The sequence below is a fragment of the Trichechus manatus genome, unplaced genomic scaffold (genome assembly GCF_000243295.1).
Source record: "Trichechus manatus latirostris isolate Lorelei unplaced genomic scaffold, TriManLat1.0 scaffold00016, whole genome shotgun sequence".
NCBI lineage: Eukaryota > Metazoa > Chordata > Mammalia > Sirenia > Trichechidae > Trichechus > Trichechus manatus.
The window spans coordinates 19,723,032-19,749,194 of record NW_004443952.1 but is presented as its reverse complement, the minus strand read 5'-3'; the positions used below and the strand labels follow the sequence as shown (position 1 = coordinate 19,749,194).

At 40.2% G+C, this 26,163-nt stretch overlaps 1 protein-coding gene across 2 annotated transcripts in view; it reads left to right on the top strand.

Moving 5' to 3' along the window:
- Nucleotides 1–26,163, top strand: part of PLPPR1 (phospholipid phosphatase related 1) — a 263,307-nt gene that overhangs the window by 220,121 nt on the left and 17,023 nt on the right. For both annotated transcript variants that reach the window (XR_001121460.2, XM_004372219.1), the window contains exons 3-4: nucleotides 6,356–6,488; nucleotides 20,261–20,511. Coding sequence is in view for 1 of the 2 variants with exons in the window: in XM_004372219.1 (XP_004372276.1) it covers nucleotides 6,356–6,488; nucleotides 20,261–20,511 (384 nt within the window). In the remaining variant the exon portion in view is untranslated. The remainder of the gene's footprint in view (nucleotides 1–6,355; nucleotides 6,489–20,260; nucleotides 20,512–26,163) is intronic.

Here is a 26,163-nt window from a genome sequence, read left to right as displayed (position 1 = left end):
AGGAACATGGCCATCGCCAAAAACAGAGTCACAAATCTGCCATGATGCGCAAAACAGCATCCAGTGTGGGCTGGAAGTCTGGCAGAAGCAAGAGAGACCCCGTCTCTTCCCAGACTCCTTCTCTCCAAGCATAATCAGGCCCTAAATGAGACTAGGGGACCCAGCAGGTGGACAAATAGCACCCTGTGGCTGGCTAGTAAATACAGGAAAAGGGACATCCTTTAACCCACTGAGATGCAAGAGCTGGACTGTTTCATCAGTCCATCCCAGTCATAACTAAAAATCAGGACTATCCCACTTCATTTTAATTAATATTACTCCCTCTCTTTCTTTTTGCCTTTCTTCCTTATGCAGACATCCATTATCACTTAATATACCTCAGCCATTATATAAGTAACTAGATATTTAGACTAATACGTATTGTTGTTCTTTTTTTTTTTTTTTGTCTTTTATGCTCCATACCTCATTGTGTGATTTGAACTTCGTTGGCTGACTATAACAATCCTTGTACCACTTATCACTTTTGACATGAGAGTCTTAGGACATTTTCCTTGTGGATGTATTTGAATCCCATGCCCTTTTCCATGACAAGTTTTGTTTGGTCTGTTATGCCTTAGAGTGATTTTGTTTAGGGGTGTATGTGTACACACGTGCGTGCATGCATGCACATATGTGTTTGTTTTTAATGAGGATGGGTTGTGTGCAGATTGTCTTACATGTTTTCCTGCCTCTTTTTGCCCTCTTCTTGTGTAATAGAAAGCCTTCCTGGACTTCTAGAATTTGTGCTTCTCCTTTTCTATACTGTAAGAGTGCTTTGGGCTTCTGAAATGTCTGAAGCAAACGATGTTTATTTCTTTTCTTATTATTGAGTGTCATGTGTTTGTCGCTCTCCATCCCAATTCCCTGCTTTATTTTTTAAGCGTGTATCATTTTATGTTTGTTTATGTTTCCCCTGCTATGTCTTTGTTCAGTGCTGCATCTTCGGTGTTAGAACAGTGCCAAGCACAGAGAGGGTGCCCCTCAAAAAACTGCTGAATGCTAAACCATTTGTTCACTTCCAACTCATGGAGACCCCATGTAGGCAGAATAGAGCTGCTTCATTGGGTTTTCAAGGCTGTGTCCTTTCAGAAGCAGATTGCCAGGTCTGTCTTCTGAGGCACCTCCGGGTGGGTTCGAACTGCCAACCTTTCAGCTGGTCATTGAGTACTTAACCATTTGTGCCACTTAGGGACTCCATTAAATGAATAAATGAGTGAATTTAGTTTAAAAGAGATAGCTCACTTTGTATCATTTGGTTCCAGTTTTCATGTATTCTTAAGCAACACACCAATTATTTCCTGCTTTCTGGTTCATACTGAAAATATCTAAAAGTATTCATCTTCAGAGAAATTAAGGTTAGAAGGTTTTGCCCATAAGTAGGTCCTTTAAACATTTAATAAATAACTGATTCAGCCTACTATATACCAGGTCTTGTCTTAGGCACTGTGAAAGGAAGGACAAATATACTTCCCTCAAGGATATCACACTCAAATGGAAAAGGACATAAAACAGTAATTGCAATTAACTGGGAAGATAGATATCTGTATAATGGGCTGTAAGAGTAACAGAAAACAGGATCTCCCTTTTCCTGAGGGACCTGGCAAGGCTTCACCAAGTGCAGGGACATATTCACTGCGTTTGGAAGATAAATACTAGAAATAATTTGTCCTTCTTTATAGTCTGTCTCATCAAACCAAAAGAACTTTATTAACCTGATGTGCTTAATTCATCCAGCTTTGAGCAACTGCTGTGTACCTTACACAGGGATAAGCCCTGGGGATACAACTGTGAATAAGAGGCAGGACATCCCATAGAAAAAGAAGCACCAAGAGTAATAATATGTAGTTAGTTGTGATAAACGCTAGGAAGGAGAAACACAGGATAATAGATTCAGGTACAACAAGAAGGCCTAAACTAGTCTGTGGGGTCAGGGAAAGCTCTCTCAAGGAAATACTATTTCACTTATTTGAGCATGCATAAATTTATCCCCATCTGTTCATACAGATGAAGAACTGTAATGCAGTTCTGTCATGTACATTAGGGACAAACAAAGCCCTTGGCACCTTATTTTGGCAGAGGTAGGTTTTATGAGCAGAGAGGGAGGGCTTATTTATTTAATCTATTCAAATATTTTTAGATGACAGAGCATCAATTCATTGTTAATTTCTAGGGGTATTAGGTACTAAATATTTCTAACTCTGCAAAACTATATCTAGGCAGCATCTGCCAGCGTGATCCATGCTGGCCCAATTATTTGCCTCTCTGACTCTGAATTCTCTTTCTGCCTTATTCCCAACCCATTCTGACTTGATTGGCTCCTTCTGTGCCAGGACCGAGCCACTACCCCACCAGCAACCTCCCGGTGCCTGGCCTCTGTCTTGCCCTCACTGGCCCATCTGGTGGATTCCTCTCTGATTCAGACTTCGTGGCACCAGGGTAGTCTACACATCTACCCCATCTTTGCTGGGGTGATGCTTAGCAATGCCCTACAACCCTGAGAAGTTGTCGTTACTTTTTTGAGTGTGACAGAGCTGTAAGGAAGGAGCTTCAAAACTGAAGGCTAAGGATATTTTTGTTAGTTTTTGACAATAAGAGAGAGGTCCGACTAATAAAGAAGGTACAACCAACCAGTTCAGAGTAGGAGAAATATATCTTAGATAAACACATTCAATATATATTTTTACTATAAGTAATAGTAGTAGTGACAAATAATGAAATAAGAATTTGTTTCTGTGTATTTAATGCCTTCTTGGGTACATGGACTATGCCATCTCATTCCTCATCGTTAGAACTCACAGCATAAATTTAAAAACTTCAGTCCTAGCATGAACCTTATCATAATTCTATTGTTGTTGTTAGGTGCCATTGAATCGGTTCCCACTCATAGTGACACTATGCACAACAGAACAAAACACTGCCCGGTCCTGCGCCATCCTCACCATTGTTGCTATGCTTGAGCTCATTGTTGCAGCTACTGTGTCAGTCCATCTCATTGAATGTCTTCCTCTTTCTCGTTTACCAAGCATGATGTCCTTCTCCGGTGACTGATCCTGCCTGATAACATGTCCAAAGTATGTGAAACTCAGTCTTGCCATCCTTGCTTCAAAGGAGCATTCTGTCTGTACCTCTTCCAAGACAGATTTGTTTGTTCTTTTGGCAGTCCATGGTATATTCAATATTCTTCACCAACACCACAATTCAAAGATGTCAGTTCTTCTTCGGTCTTCCTTATTTATTGTCCAGCTTTCACGTGCATATCAGGCAATTGAAAACACCATGGCTTGGGTCAGGCACACCTTAGTTCTCAAGGTGACATCTTTGCTTTTCAACACTTTAAAGAGGTCTTTTGCACCAGATTTGCCCAATGCAATGTGTCCTTTCGATTTCTTGACTGCTGCTTCCATGGGTGTTGATTGTGGATCCAAGTAAAATGAAATCATTGACAACCTCAATCTTTTCTCCGTTTATCATGATGTTATTTACTGATCCAGTTGTGAGGATTTTTGTTTTCTTTATGTTGAGGTGTAATCCATACTGAAGGCTGTAGTCTTTGATCTTAATCAGTAAGTACTTCAGGTCCTCTTCACTTTCAGGAAGCAAGGTTGTGTCATCTGCATAACACAGTTTGTTAATGAGTCTTCCTCCAATCCTGATGCCCTGTTCTTCTTCATATAGTCCAGCTTCTCAGATTATTTGCTCAGCATACAGATTAAATAGGTATGGTGTAAGGATACGACCCTGACACACACCTTTCCTGACTTGAAACCATGCAGGGTTCCCTTGTTCTGTTTAAAAGACTACCTCTTGACCCATGTACTGTTCCTCATGAGCACAATTAAGTGTTCTGGAATTCTCATTCTTGGCAATGTTATCCATAATTTGTTATGATCCACACAGTCGAATGTCTTAGCATAATCAATAAAACACAGGTCAACATCTTTCTGGTATTCTCTGCTGTCAGCCAGGATCCATCTGACATCAGCTGTGATATCCCTGGTTCTATGTCATCTTCTAAATCCAGCTTGAATTTATGGCAGTTCCCTGTCAATATATTGCTGCAGCTGCTTTTGAATGATCTCCAGCAAAATTTTGCTTGCATGTGGTATTAATGATATTGTTCGATAATTTCCACATTCAGTTGGATCACCTTTCTTGGGAATAGGCATAAATATGGATCTTTTCCAGTTGTTTGGCCAGGTAGCTGTCTTCTAAATTTCTTGGCATAGATGAGTGAGCACCTCCAGTGCTGCATCCATTTGTTGAAACATCTCAATTGGTATTCTGTCAATTCCTGGAGCCTTGTTTTTCACCAGTGCCTTCAGTGCAGCTTGGACTTCTTCCTTTGGTATCATTGGTTCCTGATCATATGCTGCCTCCTGAAATGCTTGAATGTTGACCAGTTCTTTTTGGTATAGTGATGCTGTATATTCCTTCCATCTTCTTTTGATGCTTCCTGCATCGTTTAATATTTTCCGCATAGAATCCTTCACTACTGCAACTCGAGGCTTGAATCTTTTTTTCAGTTCTTTCACCTTGAAAAATGCTGAGCGTGTTCTTCCCTTTTGGTTTTCTATCTTCAGGTCTTTGCACATGTCATCGTAATACTTTACTTTGTCTTCTCGAGCTGCCCTTTGAAATATTCTGTTCAGCTCTGTTACTTCATCATTTTTTCCTTTTGCTTTAGCTACTTAACATTCAGGAGCAAGTTTCAGAGTCTCTTCTGACATCCATTTAGGTCTTTTCTTTCTCTCCTGTCTTTTTAATGACCTCTTGCTTTCTTCATGTATGATGTCCTTGATGTTATTCCACAACTCATCTGATCTTTGGTCATTAGTGTTCAACGGGTCAAATCTATTCTTGAGATGGTCTCTAAATTCAGGTGGGATATACTCAAGGTTGTACTTTGGCTGTCGTGGACTTGTTCTAATTTTCTTCAGTTTCAACTTGAACTTGCATATGAGCAACTGACGGTCTGTTCTGCAGTCATCCCCTGGGTTTATTCTGACTGATTATGTTGAGCTTTTCCATCGTCTTTTTCCACAGATGTAGTCGACTTGATTCCTGTGTATTCCATCTGGTGAGGTCCACGTGTATAGTTGCCGTTTATGTCAGTGAAAAAAGGTATTTGCAATGAAGAAGTCGCTGGTCTTGCAAAATGCTATCATGCGATCTCTGGCATCATTTCTGTCACCATGGCCATATTTTCCAACTACCGATCCTTCTTCTTTATTTCCAACGTTCACATTCCAACCACCAGTAATTATCAATGCATCCTGATTGCATGTTTGATCAATGTCAGACTGCAGAAGTTGGTAAAAATCTTCAATTTCTTCATCTTTGGCCTTAGTGGTTAGTGGGTAAATTTGCATAATAGTCGTATTAATGGTTTTCTTTGTAGGTGTATGGATATTATCCCATCAATGACAACGTTGTGCTTCAGGATAGATATTGAAATATTCTTTTTGACGATGAATGCAACGCCATTCCTCTTCCAGTTGTCATTCCCAGCATAGTAGACCATATGATTGTCTGATTCAAAATGACCAATACCATTCCATTTCAGCTCATTAATGTCTAGGATATCGATATTTATGAGTTCCATTTCATCTTTGACAATTTCCAATTTTCGTAGATTCATACTTCATACATTCCGTGTTCCGATTATTAACGGATGTTTGCAGCTGTTTCTTCTGATTTTGAGTCATGCCACATCAACAAATGAAGATCTTGAAAGCTTGACTCCATCCATGTCATTAAGGTCGACTCTACTTTGAGGAGGTGGCTCTTCCCCAGTTGTATTTTGAGTGCCTTCCAACCTGAGGGGCTCATCTTCTGGCACTATATCAGACAATGTTCTGCTACTATTCATAAGGTTTTCACTGACTAATTCCTTTCAGAAGTAGACTACCGGGTCTTTCTTCCTAGTCTTTTTTAGTCTGGAAGCTCAGCTGAAACCTGTCTACCATGTCTAACCCTGCTGGTATTTGAATACCAGTGGCATAGCTTCCAGCATCACAGCAACACACAAGCCCGTACAGTACAACAAACTGACAGATGCATGGGGGATAATTCTATTACAACTTATTATTTCAGTGTATGTTTCTTGACCATAGAATCTAATATTACAGCCTGAAATCTATATGAATGATCAATTATTGCTTTCTCTCATTCTTTTGAAGAGTTAAATGTAAACTACTATCTAATCCTCCATCTTTTAAAAGGATCGTAGATCCTCAAAAATTATTAAAAAGGGGAAAATTGTCTCCTTTATCAAACAGTTTTCCACCTTGACATTCCTTAAATGTTCCTTCCTCAGATTTTTATTGGTGAAATATCCATGTATTTCATAAAGTCAACCAGAGAATCCTTGATTGCCCAGGAGAAAACAATTTTAACCGGAGAATGCTGTTACCTGAACCCCTTACTCCGAAGGATCATAAGGTTCATAGGTAAGTACAAGAGCATGATGAACTGGTCCTTTGCTTATAGGTAAAATTTACTAATGGTGAACATGCTTGGTAAAATCAACTAAGCTACAGAAGCAGCAACTTAATTCCTGGCCACTTTGGGGGTTTCCCAGGCAGTACAGAAATTGAGCCTAATCCTATAATTTGGTGTCCAGTCAAATTTTTGAAGTGTAACAGTACTTATTAAATTATTTCATGAATGATTTCAACTTTGATTTTTTTTCCCTATACAACATTTATCTGAGAATCCCTCTGGGCTTATCTTTTAATATTGACTGGGTATTGCCATATACCCTTAGCCAAGTCAGGTGAAGAGGGGAGCAGTGAAGAACAGTAAAATGAATTTAGAAATAATCAGATTTTTCTGACAATGATTTCCCATATAGTAATTTTGTTATATAGGGAATTTGACAAAGTGTAGGAAACCTAATCTTTTGGGTACTTGAAAAAAATGCCTTTCCAAAGTTGGAAAACGATTAGCTAACATCAGTGTTCATGATAAGGGATATGAAGGCATGTTCTACAAACCTCCTTCTGAGACTATCATAAAAATTCCTGGGGTGATATGGATGATAATTATAAATATGGGAATTAATATGTGTATGGGTACAGGTAAGAATAGACAACTTGAATATAGAGCTTTCAGTACAGTCTCTACACAGTAAGTACTCAATACGTGATAACTATTACAGTGTTCTCACAAGTATCCTGCAAAAACCAACTGACTGACCTGATCTTTATGCAAACCCCAAAAAAACTCCCAAAGTGTGAACATGGCAGGTATTAAGACAAGCCATGATATCATTTAGAACATATAGAACTAATAACTAGGAAAGTAAGGACCAGACACAGCATGTGCTTAAATCTTTTGGTAGTCCTTTATCCTTTTTTTTTTTTTTTTGTACAAAAGGATTGAATTGCCTGAAATCAGGAGCAAGTGACCATATCAAAATCAAATATGCAATAACTTCTCTTATTTAAGTGAGGATAAGGGAAGTGGTAGAGCAGACAGCCTAGTAAGATCTAGTTTTAAAAAAATGAACCTTAAAATAAAATAGTCTTAGGCATTTACTGATGGTATTGGCAGAATAGCCTGTGGAAGTCTGCAATTGGCTCATCAGGTAATGAACATGATGCCTAGTGTCTAGTCCACTCATTCCAAACAATGGTGCCTTTCAAAGATGTCCAAAGTTTAATGACTTCTCACCAGAGTGGCTAGATAGTAAATCATGACAGGAAAAGAGAAGGAGGAAAAAGACTATTTATTATACAGGAGCTAGACAGTTCATATACATTATTTCATCAAATCCTTCTAACACTCCATAAAATAGGTTAGAGTCCTAATTTTACAGGTGAAGAATCTTATATACAGTGTTGTGTGTGTATATGTGTGTTTTGTGAGAATTCATGTACATAATTTGATTTTATGACCACCATCTGATCTGCTTCCTGCACAGACAATTAAAGCAAGTTTTTCAAAGCAGGAGGTTATTCAATTACAATTAAATGGAAATATCGTCAAGAGTCACTGATTTTATCCTTGGCAAAAATTAGCCACACCTAATCTGGGGACTAGGGATATTAAAGGCATGTTCTAGAGATTTCCTTCTGTAACTTATAAAAACTCCTGGGGTGATAAGAATAATAATTATAATACAGTACAATACCCCTTACCAGGTACTGTGCCAAGCACTTTTTATCCTTTAATCCTTACAACATCCTGCTAAAAAAAAAACAAACCCATTGCTGTCGAGTCGATTCCAACTCATAGCGACCCTATAGGACAGAGTAGAATTGCCCCATAGGGTTTCCAAGGAGAAGCTGGTGGATTCAAATTGCTGACCTTTTGGTTAGCAGCCACGCTCTTAACCACTGCACTATCAGGGCTCCTTGATGATTATAGATAAGGAAATTAACATGTAACATCCCTTCAATATCTCATGGCAAAGACTAGCCACACTAACCCCAGCTGGGGCAGTGTCCAAAGAATGGAAATTTTAACTGGCATCTCTCATTTATATAGGCCTGCCTGTATGCATGAGAAGAGCAAGTTTATGTCTTTGTGTGGTGTGACTTGAGGGATGTCAGAAGGTTCCCACCATCTAGGAATGAATCCTCCAGATTGGCTGTTGTGGTGCCTGAAATTCTGACTTCAGTCACTCACTGCCTTGGACCAAGACATGGTTTCAGGAAGACCACAGTTAACATATACTTTTGTCACCCTGGGCAGATTCCCACATTCATAATCAGTGACACATTCATCCATTTGGGTTTATCATAAGCTAACAGAGAGCTGGATCTTGGGAGCAGCCAGGGACATTCAAATTAGGTCAGTTAAAGTTCAGCAGCATGAGGTGCTGCTTGTAAGGAAGGGATGATAGGGTGGCTAGAGGGCAGGGGGCAACATGTAGACCTTGGAGAACTAAAGGAAACAGCAGGGGAAGGGAATTGCTGAATAATGAAGTGCCTACTTCATGCTTTCCCTCTTGTTTTATGGCACCAGCACAACCTGGTTGTTCAAGTCAAGAACCTGAGAGCCACCCCAAGCTTGTTCTTCCTTCAGTCCTTACATCCAGTTAACTACTGTTGTTGTTGTTAGATGCTGTAGAGTTGGCTTAGACTCACAGCAACTCTATGTGAGAGAGTAGAACTGCCCCATAGTGTTTTCTGGGCTGTAATCTTTATGGAAGCAGATTGCCAGGTCTTTCTCCTGCAGAGCCGCTGGGTAGAAACTCTATGAGGCAGTTCTGCTCTGTTCTGTAGGGTCACTGTGAGTTGAAATCAACTCAATAGCAGCGGGTTTTTTTGTTTTTATTTTTGTTTTTGTTTTTTTTAGTCCTGAATAGTTACCTTTTTTTGAGTTTAAAAAAAAAATTGATCTAAATATACAGGATTAGACTGTCTATTAGCACCTAAAATAGCATGTCTTCCTGAAACTGGTTATTATGGTCTTTTCCTTTGGTATCACATACTGGACCCATTATTACTTCTAATAAAATTTTAATTAAATACCAAGCAAGTCTTATGCCATTTAGGTCAGGTCCAAAGATTAGGTAGCACTGGACAGAATAAAAAGTGACCTAGTAAACAGTTAATTCATATAACACTAATTAATTGCCATAAATTAAGTGTGATCTAAATGAGGCATGAATATTTTAAATGCAGTTTCAAAGGTCACAGTGTTTTATGGTTGTAAGAATTGATACTCTGAGACAAGCTTAATGTCAGCCTTTTCAAGAACTGGAAAATCCTTCTCAATTTCAAAAATCATTTAAATGTACTTTATCTGAAAAGAGAATTTATTTTATACAATCAGTTCATTTCTACTTGCATTCAGTATTTATAATTAAATTACAGGCCAGAGGACTGATCATATTCACTCAACCTTCAACAAAGAATTTATTGAGCATCTACTATATGCCTGATACTGATTGAATACTGAGGACATATTAGTGAAACAAAACACAAATAAAATTGTCCTCATTGAGTTTATATTCTAGTGAGGAAAGCCAGACATTAAACAAACAAACAAAAAAAATAAGTAAACTATGGTGTTTTTTAGAAAGTAAGTGCTGTGGAGAAAACAGAAGATAGGGAAAGGGAGTTTTGGGGAACAGATACATACTTTAAATGGAGGGAAGATGTCATACAGTGCAAATAATTTCTAGATTTGGCAGTGACTTCATGACAGGATGGAGTAATCAGGACAGGGACTGTCCCTGACTCTTCATTTACCCACTCCAGGAGATGTGGTGCCCAGAGAACCAGGCCAGCTCCCTGTGCTGATTCCAAAAGTCCAGCCCACCCGGGTAGTCTTAAAGTAGTTCACAGGGCCCCAGGCACTTGACTTTTGTTATGAACCAAGAATCTAGTCTTTGAAAGAAAAATGTTAAGAGCAAGGCAGGGTATGGACCTATAAGTAGCTGGAGATGTTTCTAGAACTCAGCAACAGGAACCAGAGTTGAAGCTCAGATAAACAGGTCAGAAGGAGAGAGTCAGGATGGGTCTTAGGGAAAAAAGAAAAAAGGAACCCCAGTGTTTAGACCCCATGAGCAGCCAGGCCACCAGATTTTGAGACTAAGATGTTTGGTCATTCCTACCAGGAATCTGATGGGTGAGGTTCAAGGACATAAGGGAGAAGGGATGCTGAAGCTGGGTGCCATGGTTGGCCTAAAAGGCATTGTCTTAGGCATCTAGTGCTGCTGTAACAGAAATACCACAAGTAAATGGCTTTAACAAAGAGAAGTTTATTCTCTCACAGTCCAGTAGGCTGTAAGTCCAAATTCAGGGCATCAGCTCCAGGGGAACACTTTCTCCATTGGCTCTGGAGGAAGGTCCATGTCATCAGTCTTCCCTTGGTCTGGGAGCATCCCATTGCAGTAACATCGGGTCCAAAGGACGCACTCTGCTTCTGGCACTGCTTTCTTCGTGGTGTGAGGTTCCCATGTGTCTCTGCTCCCTTCTCTCTTTTATATTTCAAAAGAGATTGGCTTAAGACACTATCCAGTCTTGTATACCTCATCAGTATAACTGCCGCTATTCCATCTTATTACATCATAGTGATAGAGTTTACAACACATAAGGAAATCACACCAGATTACAAAATGGTACACAATCATACGATACTGGGAATCATGACCCAGCCAAGTTGACAGATATTTTTGGGGGACACGATTCAATCCATGACAGGCATAGATAGCCTGGGGTCAACCTTTATTCAGGTCTCAAGGAGTTGTGATGAGGCTGCTTTTGGCTGCTGTGCTCAGTGTAGAGACAAATCCACTGCCCTTTGAATGTCATCCTCTGTGAACCAGAACATCGCAGACTTGAACAAGACTCCTAGCCTAGAACTCTGTAGATCACCCTTGTTATCGAGAGGAAGGTTAGTCATATGTGACTCTAGTCATCCTTTGCAAAGGGCCCTCCCCAGCACCAGTGTTTAGATACTGGACTCAGAAGGACTAATTGAGCAGGGAGCTGCTTTCTCTCGCACCTTCCAGGTTAATCCTCTTAAACAGCAGTTCTTAACCTGAGCATTGTTGCTATTTGGGACCAGATAATTCTTTTTGTGTAGGAGGGTAAGGAATGTCCTGTACATCACAGGATGTTTACAAGATCTCTGACATCTACCTACCAGCTGCCAGTAGCACTTCCCTCCCCACTAGTTACAATAAAAAATGTCTCCAGAAATTGCAAAATGTCCCCTAGGGGCCAGAATCACCCCCAGTTGAGAACCACTGAATATTTTAAATGCAGTTTCAAAGCTTTTTTAAAAAAAAACTATATGAATATTTTTGCTATGCAAAGTATTAAACATATAACATGAACAAATCTGTCTTGGAAGAAGTATAGCGAGAATGCCCCTTAGAAGCGAGGATGGGCAGACTTTGTCTCACGTACTTTGGACATGTTATCAAGAGAGACTAGTCCCTGGAGAAAGACATCATGCTTGATAAAGTAGAGGGTCAGGCAAAAAGAGGAAGACCCTCAATGAGATGGATTGACACAGTGGCTGTGACAGTGGGCTCAACAACAATTGTGAGGATGGGGCTGTACATAGGGTCACTATGAGTCAGAAGTGACTCAATGACACCTAACAAAACAACAGACATAACCAAATTAGGCACACCAACACACACAAATACTATCCAAACATCTAAAATGAGCCCCAACAATTGGTAAAGAGCTGTTTCAAAGCTTTCTATAATGCAGTAATAAAGCAATGTGTGTCTTGGAAACAGGATTTAAATTATTACATTGTTGTTGCTGTGAGTTGATTCTGACTCATGGAGACCCCATGTATGCAGAGTAGAACTGCTCCTTAGGGTATTCAAGGCTGTGATCTTTCAGAAACAGATTTCCAGGTCTGTCTTCCAAGGCACCTATGGGTGGATTTGAACCAACGACCTTCTAGTAGTCAAGCGCTTAACCATTTATGCCACCCAGGGACTCCAGATTGTTACATTGTAACATAATGAAAGGGACTAGGAAATGCATCAAGCAGAAGACAGTAGTTCCAGACCAGTATCTGTTAGTCACCTATGGGGTTGGAAGCCATCCATCAGAGTTTGATGCTGGTCTGGTGGTAGGGATGGGGGTGGATACAGATCACCAACTTCACCTTTAGAAACTTATAAACATGGAATTAGAAAGGGCCAAATTTGAAGACTGGTATCTTGAGAGTCCTCTGAAAATTCAAGTTTTGGTATGCTTGTTTTTAGATTCCTTAAGTAGATACACTTCTTTCTCTACATTTTGTTTGTACCTCGGGGCTTTTCTCTAGACTTACCTGCATCCACGTCCTCTGTCTATTTTATTTTAAAATATCATTGCCTCTGGCAAACTTGTTGAATTTTGTCACTATCAATCAATATTTGGATCCACACTGCCTGGGGGGACCAAGACACAGATATTTAGAAGCTAATGGAGGGACAGTGAGAGAGGCATGAGGCATTCGAGAGATAAAGCACCGAGGCGATGTCCTGGGAAAGGAGGTGTTCGGAAGATCCTCCATGGAGCTAAGAGCACTCCTAGCACCAACGAGCTTAAAGCTTCATCCACACCTGAGCAGCTGGACCTAGAATAATAATTTCTGTGCAGTGTTGCAAGATTTCAAGAACAAACACAAGCTCGGATCTTTCCTAGATTCCCCATTTCATCTTCATTCATAAGTGTGTTTGCCCCCTTACTATGTTTCAGCAGCCACCCCCACAAATAATGAAGATATTCTGAATATAGATATAAAATATCTTCATTATTTTAATTTTACATCTATTCCAGTGGTTCTCCTCAAGATGATTTTGCCCCCTATAGGACGTTTGGCAATATCCAGAGACATTTTTGGTTGTCACAACTCTGGGGGGAGAAGTGGGAAACTGGCATTTAGTGGGTAGAAGCCAGGGATGCAGCTAAACAGCCTGCAATGCACAGGACAGCTCCCCACAACAAAGGTTTCCTAGTTGATTACACATCATCTTTATTAAGTAATTATCCTTCATCTTCAGTTCTTCAGTTATCATGATAAGTAGTTACACTAATGACAAATACAGGGCATAAAAACACACACACACATACACACCAGCTTGTCACATTATAAAATGTGTTCTATTAATGCAGAAATATTTGTTTTAGAGTATTAGAATTATAGATTTCTTATCTCTTTCCTCCTTTATCAAAATAATTTTATAATAAATTTATTTAAAATACTGAGGACATCTACTTCACTCAGTTATAGTAATAGTAGTAACTAATATCTATATACCCCTTCCCCCCCAAAAAAAACGTTGTCATTGAGTCAATTCCAACTCATAGTGATCCTATAGGACAGAGTAGAACTGCCCCGTAGGGTTTTCAAGGAGCGGCTGGTAGAGTCAAACTGCCAACATTTTGGTTAGCAGCCGAGCTCTTAACCACTGCGCCACCAGGACTCCAGTATCTATATAGGGCCCACAATGTACAAAGTGTTTTTACAACTATTTTCTAGGATTTGTATAATAACCCTCTGATGTAAGGCCTATTAAAATCCGTTTTATAGATGAAGTAACTGAGCTTCCAATTAATTGATTTAAATAAAATAAAATCTGTTCTTATAATTAAAACCATACCATCAAGATGAGTAGACTGCGGTCAGCTGTTGGTGTTTGCATAGCACCTATAGGAGAAAGAGACAAGAATTCTTGCTCTCTGAACCCCTGAAATGAACTATCCATGGAACCAATGTTTTCAATTTTGTCACGAACTTCTTTTTAAGCATAAATAATATTTGATATATGTGGGTCGATTTGCACTGATGGTGTTTGTATCATTCTAGAAAAAAAAATCAGATTCATTGCCAAAGTGATGACAATAATACCTCATTCAATTATGACGGGTCATAGGGATTCCGTCATATATAGTCTCCTTGGAAATTACTGGCTACAAAACTGGGGAATTCTCTTCTACTGTGGCAAATGTAATACATTTCATCAAAGACATGCTTTAAATCCTTGCCCTTTTTGTTTTGTGAATTGCTACCAAGCACATATAGCTAAAGTGCTTTTATCATTGCCTAATGCCTAGCTGTATTTTTTAATGCTTAGAGACTTATGATTAAGAATATGGACTCTGGAGCCAGACTGTTTAGTTTCTAATCTCAACTGCTCTATTTACCAGTAGTGTGACCTTGGTCAGGTTAATTAACCTCTCTGTGGCTCAATTTCCTCATCTGTGAAATGTGAAGATAATACTAATATCTGCCTTATAGAGCTGTCATGAGGATTGAATGAATTAACATTGCAAAGCACTTAGAACAGTGCCTGGTAGATACTGAGTACTATGTATTAGCTATTATTATTACCTAGTATCTATGGCAGTCGTCGTAAAACATCTCGTCAACTCAGTACATCCTTTCAAGGAAATGGTAACTGCAGATAAATTATTTTCTTTATTAGAAAACTTTCAGTATGAATAAAGCATGTTAAGGAGAGAAAATGTTCAAATATTCTCAGTATCACACTATGGAGTCGTTATTTCATTCTTTCATTCTACAGAAATTTCATTGCTACATATAGGCAAAAGAACAGTCCTATTTGAACAATCGTTGATGAGAGGTTGAGAACATAGGTGGAGGAAAGAGTGGGGCAGAGGGTGGCACAAGCTGCAGTACAGAGTAACAAATGCCCACAGAGCAGGGGAGGCTTTCCAAGATGCAAACACTCCCCCTGCTTTTCACATATGAAGAGTGCTGTCACTAATTTAACCCAGATAATTTGATTTTGTGCCTTTTTCGCTACCCTTTGCTTTTTTAAATTTCGTGGGTTAATTTCTCCACATGAAAACACATAGGGACCAAATACACGTGTCCATATATTGATATGTAAACTGACAATCATTGCGGTTAACAGAGACGTGACTTGCTCTTGGCTGGCTCTTTAGAGCTACAGCTTGAAAGCAGGTTAGTCGCACAGTGCTGAGTCCAATCCCTAGTTAGCAGGCTTTCAACAAGAGCTCCTTAGCTCCATTGAACTGGCATCTCTTCCTACCCATTTCTTGGTTCTCCTGTGCTCTGGAAAGATGGAATGCATAGAGCTACAGCGCCTAGCATGCACTGCTCTCTAGGAGAGGAATAACATGTGAGTCTACTCTTCTCAGGATGCAGTACCTGTTCCCCTACCACTTCCTGCCTAGTTGTTGTCCAGGAATGTGTCTCTAAATACATTCAGAAAGATGAGCACAGAGAGGAGACAGTTGTCTGACAGACTGAAAGAGCATAATCCATCAAATGGAGAGACAGCAGCCCTATCTTCTGACCATTCTAAATCCTAGACCTTTGAGTCGGTGGCCAGACAATAGAGGAAGAGTAACTCTCTCCCTAGGTTTTCTCCTGTAGTCTCTGTCCTCTCAGGATAAGCTTAAGCTTTCCATGAGATAAAATGCTGTGTGAGTGTGTGAGAGAGAGAGAGAGAGGAATCTACCCCCGTCCATATGTCTTTGTGATAGTGGAAACACTTCACTGATTCTTCCTTTGACTTGGCATCAGTCTTAGTTCTCAGTGTCATTATGAGTTTCCATCTTTTTTCACAATCATCGTATGTATTTTAGTGGGCAATTGAGTGATGATCTATGAGAGGCAGTTAGCAAGATGCCGTCTTAAACTGGATATTATGCATTTATAATTTAATGCAGAACAGCTGGCCTTTAGTTCAGGGGATCTTCCCAAAGTCACAGCCTCTTTGAGGTTAAAAGGAATTTAGTCCTTCCTTTGCTCACCCACTAGATTCTGCTAATTATTCCTCTACCACCTGGGTCTTGGCCTCCTACTGAAGGTCTCCTGTGTGGAAGCAACAGACTCCTCCTCAGCGGTGAGCTGGTTGGTTTCAAATTTTGACCAGTTCTGTGTCTGGGCAGCCTGAAGGTAACCTGGAATCAGCCCTATTAGCACTGGCCAGTAGACCTTCAGCCAATTATCTGTGGCTTCAAAGACCCTCATCACGCACATTCCCCAGTTACATCGCTGCTTCTCTTACTACATTCTTCATCAGGTAAAAGGGCCGGAGGCATGTACTGATTCTGTAGCAGGGACTAGGTCACAAAGTTTCACCTCCATGTTCTAAACTACTAGTGATCAAAGATCCTAACTTGTCCAAAGATGTCCTATGTGGGATCAGATGGGGTTCAGGTAAAACACTGAGGAAAAAAAAATAGGGACTTCTTAACATCTTTATCTTCCTATTACTTCATCCTTTAACTTGCCTGGCAAGTGTCAATTAGGTTCTTTTAGGCCACAAAGAAAAACATAGTCAGGTTTCCTTAAACTATCCATGTCATCATGACGGAGACCATGGATATTGTCAGCAGATTCCAATCTCTTTCTCCTAACTCCAGGCCTCTTCTAGCCCCCTGACCTTATCAGCATTTCAGTGCCTCTCACCCTTTAGAGGTCTGAGGATTCGTGTCTATCTGCTCCATACCCTGCCAGAATGTATGAGTCCTGTGAGGTGGTCCTTGGACTCAACCAACTTGACCCTCCCTTGGCCACTGCTAATGCAGGTGCCCTATTGCTCTGGTGCCATGCTGGATGTGAAACTTCTCTAAAAGGCTTGCAGGTTCCTGAGCTACACCGTGAGAGGCACAGGGCACTCTTCAACTGGTTTTCCAAAAACCATTCTGTAGATTTCTACTACCCAGTCCTGGGGATTTTATACCAGCATGAGGCAGGGTGCATGGAAGCGCCTCTTCACGTCTCTCACCAGACCAGACAGGGCTCTATTTCCTCCTTGTGTGGGGAGAAAACTGCTATGACATTATCATCTGCCTCCTTCCTTTTATGGTTGATTTTAGAAACTCAGTGGTCTAGTCCTCCAGGCCATGACTCTAGATCAAGCCGTTTTTGGAATTCAGAATAAATGAAGCAACAACAATAACAGCAACAAGTTTCTCAAGCACATAGCTCTGTAATTCTAAAGACCTTCTGTCTGCTGTAAATTTGAAAATTCATTCAGAAATGTAACCTACTCCCCTGAAGCAAGGAACACCATCTATAGAAACAGAGGAGAGCCATAGATAAATAGAAGCAGCTAGGGGTGACTGGCATGCAACACATGCCTGTTAAAATTTCAAAAATACCATCTCACTTAGAGAAAGAATTTTAGACACCAAGCTAATGACAGAGATATTTTTTAAATATCTCCTTCAAATCATACCTTGCAATACAAGAGGCCATAAATGGTGCTTCTCCCGACTCTGAGGACAAAAGTAGCTGTGCTATTTTTAGCTTCTGAGGCTTGAAGGAGAAATTTTTAAAAATGCACACAAGGGGCTCCGGGTTAAGTAACAGAGGGATGGCTCTAGTTTCCTTACAAAAGCCCTGTAGGAGCTGATGCTGGCTGTGAATCACTGCTGCAGGCTTCACGGCCCTTTGCTGGCATGGTCTGCACCAGGCAGGTGCAGTCCTCTGGCTCCCGTGGTGCTCTTCCGAAGCTAGATCAAATGCACCAGAATGAAATGTTTTGAAAGCAGATGCTTGTTAAACCATCAGAAGAAGCAGACATAATCCAGAGGAGGCAGAGAGAAAAGGGGGAAGAAACAACTTTCAGCAATGTTATCACAGGACAGAGAAGTGGAGAGCTGGCAGTCACAGAATTGCTGTGACACGGAGCTGGCATTTCAGACACTGATCCATTTACTTTTTTGAATCACAAATTACCCTCGTTTCCTGGAAAAGTTGGTCTGGGCAGGATTATTGCCCCTAGAAAAAGCCAGAGACCTGGCCTTTGACAATCTTGCTTGAAGATGTAAAATAATTTCCAACCAATTCAGACTCCCAGCACCTGGGGGTGCAAAGTGCCTCAGATGATCAATGCCTGCTCTCTGAGGTCAGAGCCTATGAGTGTAAGCCTGCTGAAGCTATTAAAAGAGCCAGTTAACATTGTGATAAAGCACATTTTGGCAAAGCCACAAAAAAGAAAATTATAGCAATCGATACAGATCAAAATGAAAACCGGATGAAGCCGGATGAAGTTTTCAGCCAAACTTGTCTTCACTACTGCTATAATGGATTCACTTTTGGGTGCTGAAATCAGCACAATTTGCAGATTCAGGACATTGAATATGGGGGACAAAGTTGGGTAGAAATTTAGTTGAAACTATTGCAGACCCTGGACATTTACAAGTATTTCTGCTCCTTCTCACACTTGCCAACCTCTCCTATAATTGAGATACATTTGTAAAGTCTTTTTCATCCCTTTAAGTGAACTGCACTTACGTTGGCTCTGCACAGCCTCTCTTGATGGGTTTAACAGATAGCAGTTCACAGATAATCTATAAACGTGCTGTACAGACTTTGAGTGAATTCATGGTGAAGCTCCCTATAAGGAATTTTGTTTATCCATATTCACGCTTGTTGAGTTTATCCTATGGAACTCACTAGAAAACAGATGATATCCAGGAAGTAAAGCCCACCCACAGGATCCTTAACCAAATAGTGAAGTACGTGTAGTAAGCAGAATAATGGTCCCCCAAAGATGTCCACATAATAATCCTTGGAACCTGTGAATGTTACCTTACATGGGAAACAGAACTTTGCAGATATGATTAAGGATCTTGAGATGGGGACATTATCCTGGATTATCCAGGTGGATCCAGTGTAATCACCAGGGCTCTTATAAGAGGGAGTAAGGAGGGTCAGAGTCAGAGAAGGAGATGTGACAATGGAAGCAGAGGTCAGAGTGATGCCACTACTGAAAGGAGGAATACAGGCAGCATCCAGAAGCTACAAGAGGCAAGGAATGGATTCTCCACTAGAGCCTCCAGAAGGAATACAGCCCTGTAAGCATCTTATTTTAGCCCAGTGAAACCTATTTGGACTTCTGACCTCCAGAACTGTAAGAGAATGAACTTGGGTTGTTTTAAGCCACTAAGTTTGTGGTAATTTGTTACAGCGGCAATAGGAAACTAATACCGTCAACAACATTTGTCTTTAACACCCTTCCTTTTTTCTCCTTTCCTGTTTCCAACATCAAATGAAACATCAAATGTAATCAGGGTTTCTGGAATGATTTTTTCCCCTTTCTTTTAGGGACAGCTTCCTAAAATAACTCATTCACACTCAACTGCCATGATGTTATTAATAACTCCTCCCAAAAGTATGTGCATTTCTAAAAAGGACCAGAGAGAACATATTTTCTATGAAAAGAAAGAGAAATGATGTCAAGTAACTACTTAAAGCCAGGCATCATAGTGTGTATTTTGCACAGATTATCTTATTTAATCTTTCCAACTTTTCTCGGCGGTATCATCCCTCTCCCCCAACACTCTGCATTTTACAACTGAGGGAACCAAGATCCAGAGAAGATAAGAAACTTAAACTTCAAGTGAGTCACCAGAGGGGGACTAGATCTCAGGGCCATATGACTCCTGAACTCAGATTCTTTCGATTAGACCATGCTGCTTCTAATTTCCTTATACAAAACAGGACATGCTAGTAATACGATTTCCACATCAATTTGAAAGAAATAGTGATTTGGGAAGCAGGTATTGCTTGCTAGAAAAAAATAAGGTGAGGGCACAATTTGACTATAGTTACTACTCCAGATCTTTTTGATAGGATTTTGTGGACTCTCCCTTGTTCTGGTTGCAGGTAATCGGGAGGAAGGGAAATCATTCTGAGCAAGCAGTTCCTGCCACCCTTTCTGCTCCCTGAAAGCTGTTTCCTCTCAAGGACAAAACCCATCGGCAGTGTATGTACCCATTCCTAATTATGTTAAATCTCCTTATAGGGGTGTTTGCATTTGGACTTTTTGCTACTGACATTTTTGTAAACGCCGGGCAAGTGGTCACGGGACACCTAACGCCGTACTTCCTGACAGTGTGCAAACCAAACTACACCAGCACAGACTGCCGAGCGCACCACCAGTTCATAAACAATGGGAACATTTGCACCGGAGACCTGGAAGTGATAGAGAAGGCTCGGAGATCCTTTCCCTCCAAACACGCGGCTCTGAGCATTTACTCCGCCTTATATGCCACGGTGAGTGTGTGAGTCCTGTTGTCTCTCCCAAGTTGAGTTTTTGCTGATATGTGGCTCTCTCTGCTCCCACCCATTGTTTCGTCACCGTGACTGATAGTGATCTGTAAAGTCACGTACAACCTGTGTCTCCTATATTATATCATGCTGTTTCCCTCCTCTCAGTATCCCTGCAATATCCTTTCCTGCCAAAGGATATTAGTTCTGGAAAGAGGTTTGATAATCATCTTGTCAAATCCCTTTGTTTTACAGATACAGAAACTGGGGCCCAGAGAATAGCTAAGGATATACAGTGAGAGCTGGAGCCCAGGCTCCTGGCACCATATCTGAATTCTCTTACCACCCACAACAACACCCCTTGCTAAGTTTTGGTGGCTTTCAGAATGGCACACATTTCTCACACCTGCCTAAAATTTGCAGGTGTGAGCTGATTGATTGAATGCTGTCCCAGCAGTGTGGCAGACCCGGGATAAATGCACACCTTTCTTTGCCTCCTCCTGACACTTTTCATCATTGCTTTGCTGGCAAAGATGAGTGATCCAGGAAGACCCCAGCACCCCAAAGCTCATTTCTCCCTGCTCTCCAAGTCACCCAGACTCTGACTGCCACACTGGGGTATAATGCTCTTTTTGTACTTTTTGCTCTTGTCACAGAGAAACCCCAAAGTGTGTCTTATTTTAAAATACAAGAAGAAACTATGGTACCATCTTATTTTCCTACTCTTTGTTATTGCATCCCTTTGGGAAATGACCTCATTTCACCTTTCTCTGGCCTATGCTTCCTTAGATCCCAGACCATAGAAGTGTAGGAATCAGCTTAAAGCCTCCACTGCTCAATACACTGTTAAATGTGTGTTTAACTGTAGACTAGCAACTGCTGGTCAAAAACACTGCTTTTGCTTACTCAAACTTATTTTATACTCAGAATATGGTTAGTCTATTGATTCTCAATGAAAGGTAGAGAGAGAGAAGGCAGAGACAAGACCCTTCTCAAACTATCCATTCTTCCTGGAGATTCTGAGCTTAAGCAGTCTCATCCCACCCCTACACAGGGGCTGCTCCCAGCCCTTCCACTGAGAGTAACTGCTTCCGATGGAAGAAGCCTCTGAATATATTTAGGGTGGAGAAAAGGTGAATAACTATGGGTCTGGCCTGTTTAGTAGAGTTTAAAACTATTGGTTGAATATCCTCTTAAAAACAATGGAAGCAAATAGGGCCTCTGTGTTGCATTTACAGGATCACGTCTATAGGATTAATTTGTCAACCACCAAATATCCGATATCAGTCTTCCTAGTTATTCCTTTTAGATCTGCTCTTCAATGAATACATGACAAAAATGATTCCACCTGCCCGCATGTTAAGGAAACATATGAACACAAATAATTTAAAGAGCCTCAATTTATAAAGCGGATCAATTGGTTAGGATTCTTTGATTTTCCAGAAAAATTTATGCCAGGTATTTTTCTGTGCTTTAGGTGAAAGTTTACAGCTCAAGTTACTTTCTCCTACAAAAAATTTATACACATATTGTTATGTGACCATAGTTGCTATCCCTGTAATGTGACAGCACACTCCCCCTTTCTACCCCGGATCTCCCGCGTCCATTCAACCAGCTCCTATCCCTTCCTGCCTTCTCGTCTCGCCTCCGGACAGGAGCTGCCCATTTAGTCTCATGTATCTACTTGAACTAAGAAGTGCATGAGTATTATTTCACATTTTATAGTCCAGTCTAATCTTTGTCTGAAGAGTTGGCTTCGGGAATGGTTTTAGTTCTGGGTTAACAGAGAGTCCGGGGGCCGTGTCTTCTGGGGTTCCTCTAGTCTCAGACCATTAAGTCCAGTCTTTTTACGTGAATTTGAGTTCTGCACCCCATTTTTCTCTTGCTCCCTCAGGGACTCTTGGTTGTGTTCCCTGTCAGGGTGGTCATTGTGGTAGCCAGGCACCATCTAGTTCTTCTGGTTTCAGGCTGAGGGAGTCTCTGGTTTATGTGGCCCATTTTGTCTCTTGGGCTAATATTTTCCTAGTGTCTTTGGTGTTCTTCATTCTCCTTTGCTCCAGGTGGGTTGGGACAAATTGATGCATCTTAGATGGCCACTCGCTAGCTTTCAAGACTCCAGATGCCACTCAACAAAGTAGGATGCAGAACATTTTCTTAATAAACTTTGTTATGCTGATTGACCTAGATGTCCCCCTAAACCATGGTCCCCAGGCCCCCGCCCCTGCTACTCTGTCCCTCCAAGTGTTTGGTTGTGTTCAGGAAACTACTTAGCTTTTGGTTTAGTCCAATTGTACTGACTTCCTCTGTATTGTGTGTTGTCCTTCCTTTCTCTTAAGATAATTCTTGTCTACTATCTAGTTAGTGAATTCTCATGACCCTCATAACGATCAAAGAATGTTTTCTTCTGTGTGTAGATCTTTTCTTGAGTTCTTACAATAGTGGTCCCATCCAATATTTGTCCTTTTGTGACTGACTAATTTCACTCTGCATAATGCCTTCCAGATTCATCCGTGTTATGAGATGTTTCGCGGAGTCGTCATTGTTCTTTATCATCGCATAGTATTCCATTGTGGAATATACCATAATTTGCTTATCCATTTGTCCATTGATGGGCACTTAGGTTGTTTCTGTCTTTTTGCTATTGTGAACAGTGCTGCAGTGAACATGGGTGTGCATATATCTATTCGTGTAATGGCTCTTATTTCTCTAGGATATATTCCAAGGAGGGGATTGCTGGATCGTATGATACTTAAATTTCTAGCTTTTTAAGGAAGCGTCAAATCGATTTCCAGAATGGTTGTACCATTTTACATTCCCACCAGCGGTGTATAACTGTTCCAGTCGCTCCACAATCTCTCCAACATTTATTATTTTGTGTTTTTTTGATTAACGCTAGCTTTGTTGGGGTGAGATAGTATCTCATTGTAGTTTTGATTTGCACTTCTGTAATGGCTGATGACTGTGAGTATTTCGTTATGTATCTGTTAGCTGCTTGAATGTCTTCTTTGGTTAAGTGTCTGTTCATATCCTTTGCCCATTTTTTAATTGGGTTATTTGTCTTTTTGTGGTTGAAGTTTTGCAGTATCCTGTAGATTTTAGAGATTAGATGCTGGTCAGATTTGTCATAGCCAAACATTTTTTCCCAGTGTGTAGGTTGTCTTTTGACCCTTTTGGTGAAGTTTTTTGATGAGCATAATTGTTTGATTTTTAGGCGCTCCCAGTTATCTACTTTCTCTTCTGGCGTTTGTGTGCATTGTTGGTTATGTTTTGTATTCTGTTTATGCCATACATTAGGGCTCCTAGCATTGTCCCTGTTTTTTTTTTTTTTTTCCATGATCTTTATCTTTTTCAATTTTATATTTAGGTCTTTGATCCATTTTGAGTTAGTTTTTGTACATGGTGTGAGTGAGGTATGGGTCTTGTTTCTTTTTTTTGCAGATCGATATCCAATTATGCAAGCACCATTTGTTAAAGAGACTGTCTTTTCCCCATTTAATGGAGTTTGGGCCTTTGTCAAATATCAGCTGCTCATAGGTAGATAAATTTACATCTGGATTCTCAATTCTGTTGCACTGGTCTAGTATCTGTTGTTGTACCAGTACCGGGCTGTTTTGACTACTGCAGCGGTATAATAGGTTCTAAAATCAGGTAGTGTGAGGCCTCTCACTTTGTTCTTCTTCTTGAATAATGCTTTACTTACCAAAGGCCTCTTCCCATTCCATATAAAGTTGGTGATTTGTTTGTCCATCTCATTAAAAAACATCATTGGAATTTGGAACGGGATTGCATTGTATCTGTAGATCACTTTGGGTAGAATTGACATTTTCACAATGTTGAGTCTACCTATCCATGAGGAAGGTATGTTTTTCCACTTATGTAGCTCTCTTTTGGTTTCTTGCAGTAGTATCTTTTTTTTTGTGTAGCTCTTTTACATCTCTGGTTAGATTTATTCCTAAGTATTTTATCTTCTTGGGGGCTATTGTAAATGATATTGACTTGGTGATTTCCTCTTGGAAGTTCTCTTTGTTAGTGTAGAGGAATCCAACTGATTTTTGTATGTGTATCTTGTACCCTGAAACTTTGTTGAAATCTTCTATTAGTTCCAGTAGTTTTGTGGATTTTTTGGAGTTTTCTATGTATAAGATCATTCCATCTACAAATAGGGATACTTTTACTTCTTCCTTGAATGCCCCTTATTTCTTCTTCTTGTCTAATTGCTCTGGCTAGGAGCTTCAGTACAATGTTGAATAAGAGTGGTGATAAAGGGCATTATGCTGGGTATTTTTTAAACAAAGAAAGCCCGCTGAGGCTTATGGCACATTTTCCAATTTTCAATATTGATTTATCCTAAATTATCTAGAACCTAAATTGTATAAAGCATCTTTTCCTATTATTTTTATCAGAATCAAGTCATTGTTGTTTAAAATTAATTTTTACTACCAAACCATAAAACCAAACCTATTGCTGTCAAGTCGATTCTGACTCATAACGACCCTATACGACAGAGAGGAACTGCCCCATAGGGTTTCCAAGGCTGTAAATCTTTGCAGAAGCAGACTGCCATATGATTCTTCTGCAGGGCGGCTAATGAGTTCAAACCGCTGACCTTTGGGTTAGTGGCCAAGCGCTTTAACCACTGCACTACCAGGGCTCCTTACTCATAATAAATTACTGTCTTATCAAATGATGCAGTAAACTTTTTGGGGGAAGAAAGAAGTAAATATAGTCAGCTCACTCAGAGTAGATGCTTCTCTAACACATGTTTTCAAAGATTCAAATATAATCCAATTCAAATCATGCCCCCTAAACAGAACATAAAATCAGACAGACCCTGATAATAAGATTTCAATTGTACATTTTCTGAACCCCTATTGCATGTTAAGTGCTTTTACAAATTACTCAGCAAGTATTTCCTAAGTACTCGTTAATACTGTGAGGAATACTAACTAACCATAGGCCTATGCTCTTAATAGTTTAGAATCTTGTCGGAAAGTTTATGAAGGATATAATTAGAAAACCGTATAGAAGCAATAAAATATTAGTGTTAAATATATAGTAGAGGCTTTTTAACATTTCCCACACACCCTCAAGATAGTGTAATAATATGCTCTAATTTATGTAGCTTTGATCTAACCACTGTTTTGTAGGGCATCTGTTTCATAGAATAATGAGAACCCTGTCTTTTTGTCTTCACACCAGTGTTGAAGCATCACTTTATGAAATTAATCATTTCCATTTCATATTGTAACGTGTATCTATTTGCACTTACATATGCTCACACCATGCAAGCACACTGTCATTGACTATAATGTAGCATCAACATATTATTTTCTAGGGCTGCTAAACTCATCATATATGTTAAGAAATGATGGATCAGTCATGCCCTCTAGTGGTTTTGTGTGTGTGTGCGTGTGTGTGTGCGTGTGTGTGTGTGTGTGTGTGTGTGTGTGTGTGTGCACGCGCACGTGACCATTACCAGGCACATCTTCCTAATTCTAGGCTACCAGGGACACGTTTAATAACTGAACCGATGAAACATAGGTATCTCGCCTAGCTCCTCACAGTGAAATAACAATAGCTTAAATCTTAGGTGTCATAAATTGCCACATCATTTACTTAGTTCAAGTCTTCCCAACCTTTTTTACCTTGTGGGACATA